We start from the raw sequence: 20,595 nt of genomic DNA on the forward strand, positions 1-20,595 counted from the left end.
CATCTACATTTTTCAATTGGCCCAAGTGAAATTCTGTAAATTCTAAAATTAAATGTACAGATTTTCACTTGGGCCAATTGAAAAATGTAGATGTTATCGGTCAATTGAAATTTTTGATTTGGGAGTGTTACAAATTTTTTACAGTGTAATCCTCTCCCCAAATTTGTCACTAATAAAACACAATAAAAATTATTCAAAGAAAAGGCTTATATTTACCTTTTAATAGTTTGTTTACATCTACCTTGTAAATATTTTTTTTTATTAAAAAGGTTACAATTACAACAACAATTCAAGTGTAATCTTTCTTTGTAAAAACTAAAGTATACATTTTCATACATATTTCAAAGTTAAGGATTTGATTGATTATTTGATTACTTTATTTTTGACAAAACATACTATATTTAACATGAGCAAAAATTGGCAAACAAAAGCTTATTTGAGGTGGCAGATATTTTACAGTAAAAATGTATAATCTATCCAAAACTAATCAACGAAATGTTGTCTTTCATATGTCAGTAACATAGGTCTTTCATTTTTATTATAAGAAATATAAATGTTAATTTGCAGTTTAATACGTTGCTTATACAAATACATTTTATTTCAACATATTTCAGTCGATTTTTAATCCGTATAGCAATACAGTTTGCTAAAACTGAAACATTCATTCACAAACAGAAACGCCTGACTGTAACGTTGTTTTTATGAAATATTAGGGCATATAAATGTTAATTTTCAGTTTAATACGTTGCTTATACAAATAGCCTACATTTTATTTCAACATATTTCTGTCGATTTTTACTCAACTCAGTATAGCAATACAGTTTGCTAAAACATCATCATTCATTCACACAGAGACGCAATTTAAATTTAAACTGTCTTTTTGCGAGCTGTGGTAAACAGCGCGCATCTCTGCGGCTGCCGTTCATTCATTCACAGAAACGCGATTAACTTGAGAAGGAAAAAAAACTTACTACAGTATTCGGATCCTCACTCCTCGCAATACCCGCACTATGAGGTAGATTTTCCATTATTATTATTTCTCACAGCGCTGCCAGATGGTGTAAACACGTAGGCTACAATGATATGATTAAACTTGTGTTTTCTCGAGCTGATATGGGGCGTTCACAGGTTTGCTTGGATTGCCTCAGTAATTTGCGTTTGAATAGCACGCGCTCTCTGTGGGCGGGTTCACATTACATTTGAATGAGCTCTAATTAGCTCGACTGGAATCGCTCTCTTTTAATACAGATTTCACAAGATGAGAATATTTGTTTTTTTATATAAATTACCTCATTTAAAAGAAGAGAATTCAAGCTTCATACCTGTGTGTCTGTATGCCTGTTTGACTCAGTATTCGCTGAGTTATTGTTCATTTTCGGACGCGTTTCAGAATGGTCTTCACTGACAGAGAGAAGGCAGAACTCGCATCACGTTTATTTTTCTTTATTTGGCAAAAAGCACAACACTTTGTTTTTATTGTGAGTATACACAAAAATAATACACATTTAACAGAATCGATTGATGTATGAAACTTGCTTGTAATATCAAAGTCCACAGAGCAAAATTAATTTCTTTTGAACTGAACTGAAAAAAAGCGAGCCTATCGCGCCGGCGCGATTGTCGACCTCAGGGGGTTAACCCTCTGGGGTCTGGGGTTTTTTTGGGGTCCTTGAGATGTTCTGACATGCCCTGACATTTGTACTTTTTTCAGTTGCTTATAAACATATTAATGGCAAAGGTGTAAATTCACTCTATATAGCACAAACAGGACTTCCATAATATGTGAGCCATATGTATGTACATGTTTTCATTTTTGAGAGAATAATGTTTATGCATGGTTATCGAAAAAACAAAAAAATTAAAGTTTCTGAAATAAGGCCACAAAACACATACTAAATATGTGGCAATAAGACTTTTGACTAATGGATGTCATCGCCTAGAGTTTTTTCTTCAAAATGATGTGAAAATCATCCTGCCTAATCATTCACATAAAAAGATACATTGATTTTAGTTTTGTGAAACACTTTTAGTTTGGAAAGCCAATATGCGGATGGGGTCGTAAACGCTCCAACAGCATCATGCATATTTAGTAGTTCACACCTGATGTCCCTGCATACTTAATGAGCCATTCATTCAGGTGTGTCACCTATAGCTAACTTAAATATACAAGCTTCATAAAAATGATCATTCTAGGAGAAAATTTCAGATGGCATTCTTGAACTCTTCATATATACACACACATATATATATATGCATGCACATACATACTTTCTAATCTTTTCAAAACTAGTCAACGTCTTTCAAAACTAAAGTATACATTTTATCATACGTATTTCAAAGTAAAGGATTCATTAGTTAGTTGATGACTTTATTTTTGACAAAACACATACAGTATATATTCCTCATCTCAGTATAGCAATAGTTTGCTAAAAGCTGTTCATTCAATACAGCAGTATTTGAAAATCGATCATATTTTGTAAAATTACATTTATATTTGCATTTATGTCAAAACCTAGACACTTTTAAACATCAAAAGCACATTTATTAATATGTATTCGTGTCAAAATGACAAATAAACAGATTTTCCTATTCAATTTTGCATGGAAATGCTTCCAAGACGCTTGCGTGTCGCGTGAAAAATAGGCGTCGGTTCTATTTCTAGCATGCACATCTTTCTCTTTACATACATATTATATAAACTGTGAATATTTGTTTTTTATAAATTTAAAAGAAGAGAATTCAAGCTTCATGCCTGTGTGTCTGTATGCCTGATTGACTGAGTATTCGAGTATTCGAACTGAGTTACAGTTCATTTTCGGACGCGTTTCAGAATTGACTTCACTGACGGAGAGTAGGCAGAACTCGCATCATGTTTATTTTTCTTTATTTAGCGAAAAGCACAACACTTTGTTTTTATTATGAGCATACACAAATGCTCCGGCGCGATAGCCGACCCCAGGGGGTTAACAAGCACACTTTTTGTTCCACCGAAAATATTTACTACAATGTTGTCCAATTGCTTACCAAGATCATGTACCTTTTTCAGCCCAAACACACACTGTGTGGAGTGCATTTCATTATCTGAAATACACTTAGTTTTATTTGGCATGGATAACCAAAACTTTCCCAGAAAAAGTTCACCACAAATTCACATGACAAACCTATTAAGCTATAACAAAAAAAAAAAAAAAAAAAAGATTTTTTTTAAAAGTGTTTTTGTTTCATGTTGTGAAACTTGGAAGTTTTGAAGAAGTTACTCAATTTAAATTAACATTTGTAGGATCACTAACTTCTAAATTGTCAGCAAACTAAGCTTGTTTTAAAGGGTAATGGTGCGCGCGCACACACACACACACACACAAGCTAGGTTGGGTAGAGTGAACAATTACCTAAGAGTCACAAAAGAAGTGATAGAGCTAAGCTCAAGTTAGAATTGTATGTTCTGAGAATAAAGAGGCTACACGCCAGTTCAAACAATTTATTTGTTCAGAGTGTTTGATCAATAAACACTACATGGTACCAGGAGTGAACTGTCCTGTGATACAACAGAGATGGATGCTGTCAAACCACCGCAATCGCTGAACCTTACCGGGAGTGTTGATAGCAGCTGGCGGACATTCAAGCAGCAATTCACGCTATTTATGCAGGCTGTTGGTCTGGATGGTAAGGCGGATTCACGGAAAATAGCGTTGCTCTTGACTGTTGCTGGACCTCAGGCGATTGAAGTATACAATACTTTTACGTTCGCGGACGCTGCGGATGGAGAAAAATATGATGAGGTCATAAAGAAATTTGACGAGCACTGCTCACCCAAGAAAAACGAAACATACGAAAGGTATGTGTTAGGGCTGTAGTCAAGACCACCTTTGTCGAGTCCAAGACAAGTCCAAGACCAGGACTAGTCGAGTCCAAGTCAAGACCGAGTCCAAAGAGGTTCGAGTCCGAGTCAAGACCGAGTCCAAAAAGGTTCGAGTCCGAGTCAAGACCGAGTCCAGGACAGGAAAAAAAAAAGTCTGCTAAAAAAATATAGGCTATAGCCTATAGAAATTAAATCACTATGTAATAATGAAATAATGAATAATTTTAATTTTATTTAAAATAATTGACAAATTCAAAGAACAAAAAAAAAAAAAAAAAAAAAATTATATAGGCCTAAAGGAGCACACACATTCGTTTCGACTGTCTGATCAGCCTCACATTCTGTTCCTGTCAATCATACACGCGATGTCAACCAATTAAACTGCATGAGGGAAGGCCAAGCCAACTCACAGACACACACACACACACACACACACAAGAGATGCGGATAAACCGCGGATCGGGCGGATGACGTGACGAAAAATAATATTTTAATTAAATTCAGGCTGGTGGCGGCTGAAGCAATCAAATTAAAAAAGTTTGCCACTAAGCAAACCTGCAAGTTATGAGCTGGGTTATTTTGTTTCGATATTTGCTATATTTTAAAACAGCCAGTCATTGGAGCCTAACGTTACCACTCGTGGAATAGGCAAAGAAAGAAAGATAAGAAAAAAAGTCGGAAACCTTTGCCCATTAATTAGATGTGCAAGGCAAGCAGGCTAGTTTTCGGGGTGTTATGGACAATCAAAAATGTGAATATTCACGTTGCACTAGCGGTGGACTTTCAGCGAGTTTATTTAAACATTTATTTTTTAAAGAGCCGTTTGTGAGTCAAAAGAGCCGGCTCTTTTCAGTGAGCTGATCAAACGAGCCCGTTCACGAAAAAGAGCCGGCTCTTTTCAGTGAGCTGAGTGAAACGAGCCGGCTCACGAAAAAGACCCGAAATGCCCATAGTTATTAAGTGGCCAGTGTTTCACTTTCCCTCCAATAATATTTTGTTTTAATATCGCGGCGACGTATGTGTGATTACTGGGAACATAATAAAGACTCCTGGACTCGGTCGAGACCAAAAGCCATATTTGGCAAGACCAGTGGCCGAGACCGAGACAAGTCCGAGTCCGAATACCAGCGAGTCCGAGACAAGTCCGAGACCATAGAAAAACGGTCTCGAGTCCGGACTCGAGTCCAAGACCGGACTCGAGTACTACAGCCCTAGTATGTGTTTCGTTCACGCATTCAAACTCAGGGAGAAAGTTTTGACTCATTCTTGACGGATTGAAGCTAAAGGCAAAAACATGCAACTTTGGAGTCTTAGCTGAATCAATGATCAGAGATCAAATTGTTTTTGGAATTGATGACAAGAAAATAAGAGAAAGACTGCTCAGAGAAACGGAGCTGACATTAGAAAGTGCTATTAAGATTTGTCATGCGAGTGAGCTCGCTCTGTTGCATTCTAGGACTTTCACCGGTAAAGAAGGCACTACAGGTGCTGACTGTCCAGTGGTTGGCGCTGTTACCCACAAAATGAAAAGGCAGAGTCAAAAAGCAGTACCAAAGACTGGCACAGATTCATTCTGCTGTAAAAGATGTGGCTCAAAGCATCAGCCTAAACAATGCCCACCGTATGGAAAGCAATGCACAAAATGCAAAGGCATGAACCACTTCGCTAAGCAGTGTTTTTCTAAGAATAAAACAAAGCAATCATCATTTGTTCATGTTGTGGATGAGACAGAGTTGTCTGACACTTTCTTTGTGGGCATGATCAATGGAGACACAGAAAATATTCAGCAAAAACATGAAGAAAATAAAAAAACTGACTCTGATGTGAACTGTGTATCTGATGACAAATGAATTGTGTCACTACAAGTCAATGGAACCATTGTGCCTCTTAAACTTGATACAGGAGCAAAGGCCAATCTCATAAGCATAAGTGACATAAAGGAAATGAAAATCAAGCCCCAGATAAAAAGAAACACTGTGTCGCTCAAAACCTACAATGGACAGGAAATAAAGACTCAAGGTGTGTGCAGACTCCGAGTATGTGTCAAGAACAAAATTCATCACCTGCTCTTTGTTGTAGTTCCAGACAATCTTCAGTCTCTCCTCGGTGACAAAGCCTGTGAGGAATTAGGACTGGTAAAAAGAGTTTACTGTATCAATAGTTGTTACGGCCCTTGGCCTTCTTCTGGTCATTCTCCTGCCCCTCCTCTCTTTCAGGCCTAATTGCTGTCACCTGGGAAGTTGTTGTTTAAATAGGAGCTTCTCTGCTGCATTGCTCTCTCTCTTCCTGCTCTGGTCCAGTCGCTAAAGGCTCGAGCGCTGCTCTGTTGTGGCCTGTCCAGGTTCACAACTCGCTCGGGACGCCAGGATTTTACACTGATGCACATTTAAGTTTAGTTAAGTTTGTCTTTTATTTTTACACTCAACACTTGCACTCGCACACACAATACATCCATGCACCTGCCTAACACTACTGATTCTGACGTTCACACTCCATATTTGATTCTGTTGTTTAAATTTGGGTTATATGCACAATAAACATATGTTTTGCACCGTTTGTTTGTGGCATGGTCTCCTATCTATTGTTATGGCCCTGAGTCAGTCATAACAATAGTCATGGTGTAACAGCAACACAGCAGGAAACTACAGATAACATTGTTCGCAGATTTGATGATGTTTTCAAGGGACTGAGAGCTCTACCATTCATTTACAAAATTCAGCTCAAAGAAGATGCTCACCCTGTAGTTCACGCTCCGAGAAGGGTTTCTGCGCCACTGAAAGAGAAACTAAAAAAGGAGCTTGATAAGATGACAGCTCTAGGAGTAATCAAGAAAGTGGAGGAACCCACAGACTGGGTGAACTCGATGGTCTGTGTGAAAAAGAAAAATGGTGATCTGAGAGTATGCATGGATCCTCAAGACTTGAATGCGAGCATAAAAAGGGAGCACTACCAGATTCCCAAACGTGAGGAGATCACGAGTGAAATGACTGGTGCACAGTATTTCAGCAAGTTGGACGCTTCACAGGGATTCTGGCAATTGAAGCTTCATGAAGACAGTACCAAGTACTGCACGTTCAATACTCCATTTGGACGTTATTCATTTCTTCGTCTACCCTTTGGCATAATTTCAGCCTCAGAAATCTTTCATCGTGCCATGGAGCATATCATAGAAGGACTGGAGGGAGTTTGTGCATATGTCGATGACATTGTTGTTTGGGGATCCTCATTGCAGGAACATAATCAGAGACTTTTCCAGCTACTTCAGAGAGTTCGGAAATATGGCCTCAAGTTAAACAGAGCTAAATGTCTGTTCGGTGTCACTGAAATTACTTTTCTAGGTGACAAGTTGTCTGGATGTGGTGTTGAACCTGACAAAAGCAAAATTCAGGCAATTCTGGACATGCCGAGTCCTGTGGACAAAAAAAGGGGTGCTGAGGATAATGGGAATGGTAAATTTCATTGGCAAATTCATACCAAACCTCTCCGCAAAAACTGCAAACCTCAGGGAACTGTTGAATCATAAAACTGAGTTCAAGTGGACAAGTAAGCATGAGCAAGAATGGAAAATGTTCAAGTCATCCTTGACAAAAGCACCAGTTCTCACCTACTTTGATTCCTGTAAGAGTATCAAAATCTCCACGGACGCATCAAAGGATGGTCTAGGTGCAGTCTTGCTCCAAGCAGATGTTGATGGCTGAAAACCGATAGCCTATGCCTCTAGGACAATGACACAATCTGAGTGCAGATATGCTCAGATCGAGAAAGAATGTCTCGGACTCGTCTTTGGATTTGAGAAATTTCATGACTATGTCTATGGCTTATCGTCATTCACAGCAGAGACGGACCACAAGCCTTTAATTGCAATCATCAGAAAAAATCTGAATCGGATGTCTCCACGTATTCAGCATCTATTGATGAGACTGCAACGTTATGACTTTGAATTAGTCTACACACCAGGGAAATATATAGTCCTAGCTGATGCGCTGTCCCGTGCACCATTAACATGCACATCTTCAGATGCGAGTTTCACAGAAGATGATGTGAACACACATGTGAATCTTGTTGTTGAATCTCTTCCCGTGTCTGATCAGAAGCTCAAGCAAATAGCTGAGGAGACAGCAAAAGATCCAGTTCTCCAGGCTGTAATTGAAAATCTGAACAATGTCTGGGTCAAAAGTTCCTGCTCACAATTGTACAATGTTAGAGATGAGCTCAGTGTGGCAGATGGCATTCTTCTGAGATGGGACAGAATAGTTGTTCCACAAGCACTGAGAAAAGAGATGCTTTCCAGGATACACGAGGGACATCTTGGAATGGAAAAATGCAAAAGGAGATCCAGGGATTCAGTCTATTGGCCTGGAATAAATTCTGACATTGAAAAAATGGTCAGTACTTGTGAAGTTTGTCTGAAGCATCAAAACAAGCAAGCAAGAGAACCAATGATCACAACAGACTTACCTCAGCATCCTTGGCAGAAAGTAGACCTACTGATCTGTTTCATTTCCATGGTAAAGAGTATTTGCTGGTAGTGGATTATTTTTCTAATTTTCCAGAAATAGCCCTGCTGTCTAACTCCTCAAGTGCATGTGTGATACAGCAGATGAAGTCGATTTTTGCCAGGCATGGCATTCCTCTGGTTGTAGTGAGTGACAACGGCCCATGTTACAATTCAAAGGAATTTCAGGACTTTGCTGCTCACTATGATTTCAGACACGTGACCTCAAGTCCCCATCATGCTCAGTCTAATGGGAAGGCAGAAAAAGGAGTGCATATTGTGAAGCAATTGTTGAAGAAAACATCTGAAGGAAGGTCAGATCCATATCTAGCTCTTCTGAGCTATCGAGCAACCCCTTTGGAACATGGTGCATCTCCTGTAGAACTTGAATGAATCGCAAGATAAGAACGACACTTCCCTGCCTGATTGACACAAAACGAGACATGATGAACGGTGCAGCAATAAAGCAGAAACAGAAGGCTCTTCAAAAGAGACAAAAAGCAAACTATGACAAGCAAACAAAAATGCTGAAAGTGTTATCAAAGAATGACATTGTGAGAGTGGAAGATACCAACTGCTGGGACAAGAAAGCTGTTGTTTTGGAAGAGGTGAATCCGAGATCATATGTTGTCAGAACAGAGAATGGGCAAGTGCTTCGGAGAAATCGCAGAAGTCTTCTTAAGACGCAAGAAATGAGCCAAACACTGACTGACATTAAAGGAGAAGAAGTTCTGGTCTCACCTGAAGATGTAACACCACCCAGCATGCAGTCTTCTTCATCTTCTTCCATTCCCCTGAACAATGGTCATTCCGCAGAAACAAATGACTCTCCTATAATAAGAAGATCACCACGCATAATAAAGAAACCTGATCGACTTAATTTGTAAATAACCCTGCTCAGTTACATTTGAAATGTGCTAAACAAATGTGTTGTTTTGAAATTTTTGTTTAGTGTCAAATGGATAATTGTGTTATATTATTTCCATTGTTTTATGCATTTCAGTTTATATTTTTCTTCTAAAGGAAAGGGGATGTGGTGATTAGGTGTTTCCTATGATGGTCCTCTAGATGGCAGTAATACCTAGAAGAGTGAACAATTACCTAAGGGTCACAAAAGAAGTGATAGAGCTAAGCTCAAGTTAGAATTGTATGTTCTGAGAATAAAGAGGCTACACGCCAGTTCAAACAATTTATTTGTTCAGAGTGTTTGATCAATAAACACTACACGCATTTCAAGACGCTTGAAGGCATGACATGATGACAGAGACTGACAACCTAACGGCGCCTCTAGTGGACAAAAATAAGTCTGTAACCCTGACACATTTCTATTCTAAAACAGCTGTCAAATATGAAATGTTTAGTTTAGCTACTTACATTACCAGTGAAAAGTTTTATCCTGAAATAAAAATTTAAATATCTGTTTCAACACTGATAATAATCATAAATGTTTCTTGATCATCAAATCATCATATTAGAATGATTTCTGAAGGATCATGTGACACTGAACACTGGAGTAATGATGCTGAAAATTCAGCTTTGATCACAGGAATAAATTACACTTCACTATATATTCACATAGAAAACAGCTGATTTACATTGGAATAATATTTTACATTTTACATATAACATTTTTTTTTGTGGTATTTTTAATAAAATAAATGAAGAGTTGGTGAGCAGAAGATACTTATTTTATAAACATAAAAAAATCATACCGATCCAAATCTTTTGACTGGTAGTTTAGATCTTAACTCGCACTTTATGACCATTAACTGGAATTGGCGCTCAGCAGCTTCTGTGAACATAAAGCCCGCCTACTGTGATTTGATTGACGAGAGGTGACAGACCAATCAGAGCTCAGATGAACGAACAAACACACACACACACACACACACACACACACACACACACTCTCACACACACACACACACACACACACACACACACACACACACACACTCCACTCTGGCCGGAGTTTTTAGAAAGAATCGTTTTCAGACACGAATTCTCCGTTTGTGTGTAAACGAAGGGAAATGTCTCAGTATTTCTAAATAACCATGTTCGTGTAAACGGGGCCTAAAACTGGCGCTCAGCAGCTTCTGTGAACATAAAGCCCGCCTACTGTGATTTGATTGGTCATCTCAAATATTCTGACATTGACGAGCGGTGACAGACCAATCACAGCTCAGATGAGAAGATCTTGGTGGTGTGCAATATCTGTGCTGCACTAAAGTAGTGTTAATACTATATTATGCAATTATTTCACCACATTTATTATATACAGCTGTACAAATAGCGAGGTCTGGACCTCAGTGACCTCATATCTGGCTTTAAGCAGTCATTCTGAACCAGTAATCACTTTTCTGCCGCTGTCACCTGATGGGTAATCTATAAACTATATTATTATGCAATTATTTGTCCCATTTTTATCTAAATATATTTTTACATTAAATTATAAATTCACAATAACATTAAATAGCTATAATCTATTAGTTAATCTAACTAATGTCTAAAAGTGTATTAATTATCTGTGTGACAAATCTGGAGGATGATGCACACACACACACACACACACAAACACGCACTCACACACACACACACACACACACACACACACACACACACAAACACTTGCATTCAATGGGAGGATGATGCACACACACTCAGACACACACACTATTGTGTTCAAAGGGAGGAGGATGCACGCACACACACACACACACACTCTTGCGTTCAAAGGGAAGATGATGCGCGCACACACACACACACACACACACACACACACACACACACTTGCGTTCAAAAGGAAGAATGATGCACACACACACACACACACTCTTGCGTCCAAAGGGAGGATGATGCACACACACTTGTGTTTAAAGGGAGGATGATACACACACACACACACACACACACACACACACACACACACACACTCGCGTTCAAAGGGAGGATGATGCACACACACACACTCACATACATACACACACACGCACTCACACTTTCTTGTGTTTCCTCTAGTAATGAATGTGAATCATGTGTGTGTTTTATAGTGTGGATCATTGTGGAGAGTTCAGAATGACAGCAGGATTACACAAATGTAGGTCTACACACACACACACACACACACACACACACAATCATTTAGTGATTTATTGTTGATTTGTGTCATTTAGTGAAATGTTTCTCTTCTTGTGTTCAGATGCCTGTGATCTCACACTGGATCCAAACACAGCAAACACTCGACTCATTCTGTCTGATGAGAACAGGACAGTGACGTGTGTGTATGAGCGTCAGCCGTATCCTGATCATCCAGAGAGATTTGATGATGATGAACAGGTTCTGTGTGGAGAGAGTCTGACTGGACGCTGTTACTGGGAGGCTGAATGGAGCGGAGATAAAGCTGATATATCAGTGACATATAAAGGAATCAGCAGGAAAAGAGGGAGTGACAGTGAGTTTGGATACAACGACAAATCCTGGAGTCTGATCTGCTCTGATGACAAATTCACTGTCTGGCACAATATTAACTGCACTGATATTCCTGTCGCCTCTTCATCCTCTAAGAGAGTAGGAGTGTATGTGGACGTGTCGGCCGGCACTCTGTCCTTCTACAGCGTCTCTGACACACACACACTCACACACTTACACACATACAACACAACATTCACTGAACCCCTCTGTGCTGGATTTGGGGTGGATTCTAACTCCTCAGTGTCTCTGTGTGACATTAAACAGCGTCCTGAGAGAAACAACAGTGATACACACACAACCGGGTGAGTGAAATATACTGTGTCTTAGTGAAGGATTTCTCCAGACTGAATAATAGTTCAATCCTCTGTTCTTCATACATCACTAAACACTAGAGATGCACCATATTGGGTTTGTGCTGATACTCCATATGCTGATATTTCACAACATGTTTTGGCCAGTACCAAAAAATACATATTTTCCTTTGTTTTGAAGCAACACAGAGTCTCTCCTGTGCAGAGACTATAAACACATTATTCTTCATTTTAGTTAGTTTAGAGCTAAATCTATTTCTCCTTCAGTTTCAGAGTTGTGAGGTCTCTGTGAATAGGGCTTAAGACTGATTTACTGGCAGGGTTCTCAAGTCTCACGCATTGGCCGTGAGACACACGCAATTCAACCAGTTCACACGCTCACACGCCACACCGTGTATTTCTCACGCTGAAAAGGCAATGCCAACCAAGTTGTCCTGCAAGCTTTATATATAACGTTGTATACGAGCGCAGGCACACAAAGTGAAGTTTCCTGCCGCCAGCACGTATCTCGGCCAGATTGCGTTCGTTACATAGATGCACGAACCATAGGCGCGAACACATGGAAGTTGACGGAAAATTCTCGGCCGCCGTACGTTCGTTACTAAGTAACCAACAACATCACGCGAACACACGTCTTGATGGAGAAGGTAAGTTGGAATTAAGAAAGCTCGTCTAACATTTTTAGGCCAGAACATTAAATATATCAATGTTATCAAGGCGTCAAAATGTGCAACAAACACTTACAACACAAAACACATTTCATAAGCTGCAGTGTGTACTCTTGTGTACACACACACACACACACACACACACATGTAGTGTTTTAATTTTTTATGGGGACTTTCCATAGACATAATGATTTTTATACTGTACAAACTGTATATTCTATTCCCTTACACTAACCCTACCCCTAAACCTACCCATCACAGAAAACTTACTGCAATTTCACATTTTCAAAAAAACATAACTTTTTTGATTTATAAGCCGTTTTCCTCATGGGGACCAAAAAAATTCCCCACACGAACAAGGATTTTGGATATTGCCATCCTTGTGGGGACATTTTGTCCCCATAATGTAAGGTTTACCAGGCCATACTTACACACACACCTTAATACTATGTCATTTGTTCACAATGTCCCACCACACAATAAATCATTATACCATTACGACTAGACACATTCAAAATGCAAAAAGATTTGTTTTTCCAAACTGTTTGGAGCAATTTGTTATATTTTTGTATATTTGTAATTTTGAAATATAACATTAAAGAGTATATTTGATGTGATTAATTGCTCTGTCATTTATCAGATTTACCAATTGTTATAATTTCAATTTGTGCTGGTTAATTATGAACAATGGGTAAAATTGGGGGGCGGGGACGGACGGGCGGGGGCGGGGCTCCATTAGGGCTCCTCCCCTAACCGCATGTGATCTCACTCCAAGCTTTTGATAAAACTTGAGAACCCTGGTATTTCTCAAAAGCTCCTGATCACACACGATCTCTAAACTGTAATTTGCTATTAATTGTCTGTAATTTTCTAGCTGTAGTGTGATCTTCTTTTCTATTAATATTCCTGCAGACGAGGAATAAGACAGAAATAGTCAAATTCACTCAGTATTACTTGATCTATTCCAGCACTCCCTCAGTTACAATCAAGCACAATTAACTGTAGACAGTTGTGTTGTGCGCAGTAAAACAGTCCAGTTCTTTATAGTCAAACTCATTTATTATGTTTGATAATGAACATTTCTGTCCACCCCAGACTGCTGATGGTCTTTATCTGTCCACCTCTGTGAAAATATCCACAGTTAAAAACACTGATTTATAGAAGACTGGACACATTATTCAGCTTGAGCTTATTGATGGAGAATATAGAGTTCATGTTGGCTAGTTAAACATAAACATAACTGGACAATTATGTGTGAATTAAACTCTCATTATAGTATATATGTGTTTGTTATATTAGATTGTGTGTTATTAGTGAGTGACATCACAGGTGTCAGTCGCAGCATTATATACTAGCTTTATATTTTCTCTCTGTCAAACTGCCTGTCAAATAGTTTTTATAGTAAACTGTTTGTATGTTGTTGGTTTTGAATTGTTGGTAATACTTTACAATAAGGTCCCATTAGTTAACATTCGTTAATGCATTAACTGTATTTGTTAACGTTAGTTAGTCAACTGTTCATTGTTAGTTCATGTTAGTTCAGGTCCATTAAATAATATTGATAGATACAACTTTTGTTTTTAATAATGTATTAATAAACATTGAAAATAACATTAACTGAGATGAATAAAAGCAGCTGACTCTTTGCTTCTGCCTTCTTCTGGTTCTTCACAGGTTCTCTCAGCCCAAACCTTCTGGGCTGGATATTCACCCGCTGCTGAACTGTCAGTCTTGTGTCCATATAGCTGATTCTGATCAGTGGCTTCAGATTGAGCCGTCGGCCTGTACAGATGAAGGAGGGTCAAAGTTCAGGGTCAGCACTGACCCAGGCCGTTACGAGTGTGTCAGGACCAGAATGCGATGGGTCTGTGACTGTGTCGTCACCCTTCAGTACCGTACCGTAGACGGACTCTTCCTCAACGCAGAGCTGGAGAGGCTGCAGTGCAACCGGATCGGTCCAGTGATTGACGTGACGGTGATCTCAGGGAAACTGGAGGAAGTTCATCTGCCCCATTACGCCTGTTTAGGAGAGTCTGACCCCTCTCTCAAAGATGCTGTGAAAGTCCTCACCGTAAAAGACGAGGGAATAACCACAGAACCTGTGCAGTTGACCCAATTCCATGCTAAGATTGTCCAACCATCCTTCTCTATTATAACTTTAATTATAAGTTGGATAAAGCGAGTGGAAGAACACTGTGATCTTCTTCTCTACATGTGTTCTAAAGATCCTCTCATTCTACATCTCTACTTGTTTCCAGTTGATCCCTGTGAAAAAAAAAAAGTTGAGGAAACTGAACAATCATTTTCATCATGCATCATCAGGTATCCCAGACCTGGCAGGCCATTTCGGATGAAGACGCCACACATTCTTGATGTTCCTGGTGCCTCTATCCATCCCAAAGAAGGGATCACACTCACAAGAGAAACTCCCCCAAACTTCTTCAGGGTCAAGACTCGTCTGGAGAATGATCTTCAAATTACTCTTATCAGAGAAGAGGATCAGGAGAAGGTCTGGGATGCAACAATTGAGAAAGATGATCTGATTCGTCCTAAGAGAGACGAGCCGCATCAGAATAGTGATCAGATTCGTCCTAAGAGAGATGAGCCGCGTCTGAATAGTGAGGCAGATAAAGCAAGATATTTTGATGACCATTGGCCAGATCTCATTCAGGGGGTTACTAATGTCCAGATCATTGCAGATAAACTGCGTCAGCAAGAACTAATTCATGAGGAGCAATATTCAGAAATCACACAGAGTTTAACCAGTCAGGAGAAAATGAGGAAGATCTGTGATATTATACGCAAACACAGTGATGCTGTGAAAGCTGAATTCATCTCAGTTCTTCAGGAAGAGAAGCTTTACCACTTTTGAACATTGGTCTGATTCTTGATATGATATGGGTTTATCTGAACTTATCAAAATATATTCCTTTCAAAATATTCATTCATAGTAACATTACAAATAAATTAAAGTTTTTGCTCTTTACATTGTAAACGTTCTACAGGGAAATAAATGTAAGTTTTTGCACATCTAAGTAAATGTTCTACAGGGAAGGTAAAATGAGTTCAATGTTAAAGTAAATGTATACCAGCATTTATATTTATGTTTGTCTAACTGTATTTCATACTTGTTGGTGAATTGCTGATTTTATAAACTATCAAATGTTGTAGTTTATTAAAAAAGGATAGAATTCAGCTCTTTTTTTCCATATGATTATATTCTTCTGCAAACACACACAGCTTGGTGAACTGCAATGAGGAACATTTAATATTTTCTTTATCTAATAAAAGCTATTTTTTCTCACTCTATTTTGTTGTGTCATAATTTAACATTTGGATATTTTGGATATTTCACTGCATGGAAATATTCTTAATGAATAGACATTCTGAATAATGTGCTGTAAAGTAAGACTGTCATGGGATAATGCACAACAGTGACATCATACTATACCCCTAATGGTGGGTAATTTGAGCCACTTCTGTGTCACTAGCTCTATTTCTGTGTCCTTATGATCCTTTCCTTTATTTGTCCTGATAGAAGACAGCTGAAATATGATTTGTTGTATAATAATGCTGAAGCACAGATATTTGGCAGTGAAGAATATGTTCTCTGAGCTTCATGTCCTCTACAACAGTCTCAGCCTTCCTCCAACGTCAGGACACCTGAACGAAGCTCCACAAAATCTGTCCGATTAAACATTATTCAGCTGGAGTGTCTAAATCACTTCAACAAAGAGCAGAAAAGAAGTGTCCAGTGATGCTCTTCCCATGAAAGCAGCTGAGCGTTCTGATGCTGTAGAAGCAGAATGTGAGATTCGTCACGTAGAGCTGGAATATTTCTTCTCATGTTGCTCCATCAAGTCATGGTTTAGTCTGTAGTTGCAGCACAGTTTGTGTCTCCAGGAGCTTTTGTTCTGCTTTTGCACACGTTTCTCCTCCAGCGGCTCCTGGAAAACATCCACAGCACTGCAAGTGTTTGTCAGCGCAGGTTTTTATCTATTTATTAAAATCTGTAAAGATGCCTAACTTTAAAGTCTGGACTACAACAAAGCTTGTGCTCTTATTGCTTTGGAGAAAAGATGCTGTTCATTTCACACATTTGACCGCTGTGTTGTGATGAACACAATGATCTGTCATGAACTTCAGCATCAACTCTAGAGAAATGTGTCCAGTAGAGGAACATCTGTGACTGTTGTAGTTGAGAGAGTGTGTGGCATCATTGAGCTGATAGGAAAGAAACACACAGGACACATGAACTCTAGAGAGAGCGTAAGTCAGACGGGCCGCAGATGAAAGATCGATCAGACCTTTGAATCTCCAGACGGGCTCTTTTAAAATCAGTATTTGACATTGACAGCACATTCACAACGCCACACTGAGAGCTCAAGCCCGTCGCAGTGAGAATAGTGTGTGTGTTTATTCTGATCATTACACTGATCTGAAGACAGAGCAGAAAGACGGCTTTCTGAATGTTAATAAATGCATTGATCTCCTTCATTTGTGTAACTATGGCAACTGACAGTATTGCTTATATAATTACTCACTGTGTAGAGCTCTTATTATAGCATTGATCTTTACATTAGTTTCTGTTTTTACATTATTTTCAACTGAATTTCAGTGTTTGGAGATTAACTCTAGACAACTAGAGTTATTGAGGAAATGTTCAGCACTTTATAGCAGGTTTTTGCAGGTCTTTTATGTGTCCTCTATTGAAGCGTAATAAACCAACAGTTGGAGAGTCTTTGTCCTATTCGACGTGTGCGGATCCTTTTCCTACTTTAGGACTTTTTTGGGCTGGATTTACGCACCCAGTGAAGGTTTGTGACGTTGGACTGTAAATACATTTGGCTCTACACCAGTTTCTTCATCATTGTATTTAAGTGAACATTTATTTGGAGTAAGGAGAATGATTGATGTGAACTGATTGTGACTGTGTGTGTTTGTGTGTGGATGGAATCACACGGAGAGCAGGTGGATGGTTACTCAAGATCTTTACTGGGCCTGGAACAGACAGACTGGGACAAACAGGACCAAAAGCTGGTTAAAGGACAGTGCATCACGCATCAATGTTGCTCATAGATCAGCAGCGAGAGATGTGAAACTCTGCTGAATACATTTTTACAAAGTGATCGTATAGTGGAATTAAACTCAAAATAAAACATACATTAAAGAAATAAAATATACATCACTTTCTCTGTTGTCATTTCTCATCAATTCACATAAATGCAGAGAACTAAATTTAAGCAACCATCATTTTGTATATTTTTGTATAAAATGGAATACAGAAAGAAAAGAACGGCCACCTAAAATGGCGCAGTTACACAGTTCAGCACGTGCGAGCACGTGAGAGCACATAGCACATGTGATAATGCTAACACTCAGTTCGACTAATATATTCTTACACAGAACATGACAAATCCGAATATAAAACATACCTGGGACAAACAGGACCAAAAGCTGGTTAAAGGACAGTGCATCACGCATCAATGTTGCTCATAGATCTTAAATGAAATCAGAGATTCGGAGTTCACAAGCAGGTTAACACACACACTCTCATCACATTTCATCATCGCAAATAACACATTTGACTCGACTGATAGAACTAGGGGCTGGCAGGCACATGAAGTAAACTTGTGTGTAGTTTAAAAGTCCAACCTTACACTCGAAAACAATCTAAACTCAGTTTTTATGACGCAGCGCTTATTGATGCGACTTACCAGCAGCGAGAGATGTGAAACTCTGCTGCTGGTGACGTAGCTCCGCCCTTAATATCACGCAAGCAAATGCAAGGGACGCAACAGCCAATGTCGAGTTTTCCCAATTAATGCATGAATTTAACAGCATTATTTAAACTCCGTTACATACACCCCCCTTAAATTCTGCTAAATTGGGCTAGAACCGGAATATGTAACAAACTAAATATACAGTAAAGATTGCAGAGAAAAAAAAAAAAGTAATGAAAATAGAAATAGGTGTGAGTAAAAGAGCTTTACAATACAGTATGTCAGAATTTATCTCTTCCCCAGGAAGTATGAAAGAATGGAATGGTACCAGGTTCCACACTTAACACAGACTATAGGAGGTGCAGTCTACACACTCCTAGTGGTTACAAATGTATCTCTGCTCTTCAAATATCTTTTGATACAAACAACAAACTTCTGATTCTTTCTCAGAGAAGAAACTCACTTCAAAGTCATTCTCTTAACATCACAGTCGACTCTTAGATATGACTCATTTAGACTCAGTCATTTTAAACAAAAATGTTCCTTAACAACTCCACTACAAAGTTAGTTCCTTGAAAAATAACTTGTGTATCACTGTGCGAATCACTTTCCACAATTTTCTGACTATCAATTTCACAAATAAGTCTGTTAGGGGGCTTAACTGATCTCCCTAATCGTGTAGTGATGTGGCCTGTATATGTACTTGTGGGCTGTTTGCAAATGACAGGGGCAAGTCTGTTATCAGGTTCTTGCAAACAACTGGGGTACTCATTTGGCTTGGTTGCAGGTAAACTCTTTATACTCTCAGCAGGTTCAGGAACATTTTCAGGTTCTGCACTGTACTGATCATTGCCAGAGCACTCAGGAGTCATCTCATCAGGAATGTCTGAAACTTCACCACAGGTGGCATCTTGCATTTCGTCACCGTCATGTGTTCCATCCGTCTGCATTAACCATTCTGATGTTTTTGAAACAGGATCAGGATCATCCATCAGAGCGGAATCGAGAGCACTGCCATGGGTAGCACCAGTGGAATCTGATCGAACTGATTCTTCCTCACCATCATCCCAGAATAAAAAATTAACTGGAAGCAACAGATTTCTGTGCACCACTTTTTCTTTGCCAGTCTGAACATCCGTAATCCTGTACACATTAATCTCTGGTCTCACTGATTGAACCTCATACAGAACAGAGTCCCACTTGTCCGCAACTTTCCTCTTGCCTTTCTCTCCACGGTTAGCCAGCAAAACTCTATCTCCCACGGCTAAGGGTGAACCTCTGACCTTCCGATTGTAAAGAATGGCATGGCGGTTCTGCTCTTTGAGACTGTGTTTCCGGGCAATTTCTGCAGCTGCGCTCAGATCTCTTCTCAGTGCAGTGACAAACTCATGGTGGCTGACCACCCTCTCGTCGCAAAGGACATGCTGAAACATGATGTCGATCGGCAGCCTCGGGATACGCCCAAACATAAGATAAAAAGGAGCGAACCCGGTTGTTTCATGCACAGTACAATTGTAACTGAAGGTTAACGTTCTTAGAAGCTGTGGCCACCTCGCCTTGGATTTCACTGGGAGAGCTCTTATCATATTACCCAAGGTCCTATTGAAACGTTCTGCCAGACCATTACCCATAGGGTGATATGGTGTGGTGTGTGATTTTTGAACACCAGCCATCTCAAGCAAGTTCTTAATGATTTTGCTTTCAAAATTTGCACCCTGGTCCGAATGTATTCTCTTTGGAAATCCATAAATGCAGAAGAGGTCATTCCAAAGGCGATGGGCAACTTGCTTAGCCGACTGGTTGTGACAGGGAAAGGCGTGTGCCATCTTAGAAAAGTGATCCGTCACTACTAGGACATCGACGACCTTCCCTGAAGTCTGTTCAGCACTCCAAAAGTCTATGCATACTAGTTCCATAGGCTCAGAGGTACGGATATGCTCAAGGGGTGCACGAGCATTTGGCTCTGGTGTTTTTCCGACAACACACCTCTGGCAGTTTTTCACATAAAGCTTGATGTCTCTACTCATTCCTGGCCAAAAGAACCTTTCAGTTGCAAGAGAGAGAGTTC

The 20,595-nt window shown here is 39.4% G+C and overlaps 2 protein-coding genes across 2 annotated transcripts in view; both read left to right on the forward strand.

Annotated features, from left to right (window-relative positions):
- Positions 1–12,447, forward strand: part of LOC311286540 (neoverrucotoxin subunit beta-like) — a gene marked incomplete at its 5' end in the record, with an annotated part of 30,740 nt that extends 18,293 nt beyond the window's left edge. The window contains 2 exons of the mRNA XM_084402745.1: positions 11,405–11,451; positions 11,554–12,447. Of these exons, the coding sequence (XP_084258871.1) occupies positions 11,405–11,451; positions 11,554–12,131 (625 nt within the window). The 3' untranslated portion in view covers positions 12,132–12,447. The remainder of the gene's footprint in view (positions 1–11,404; positions 11,452–11,553) is intronic.
- Positions 1–20,595, forward strand: part of LOC311286239 (NACHT, LRR and PYD domains-containing protein 1 homolog) — an 88,182-nt gene that overhangs the window by 34,393 nt on the left and 33,194 nt on the right. The window lies entirely within an intron of this gene.

The sequence above is a fragment of the Rutilus rutilus genome (genome assembly GCF_951802725.1).
Source record: "Rutilus rutilus genome assembly, chromosome: 2".
NCBI classification, from domain to species: Eukaryota; Metazoa; Chordata; class Actinopteri; order Cypriniformes; family Leuciscidae; genus Rutilus; species Rutilus rutilus.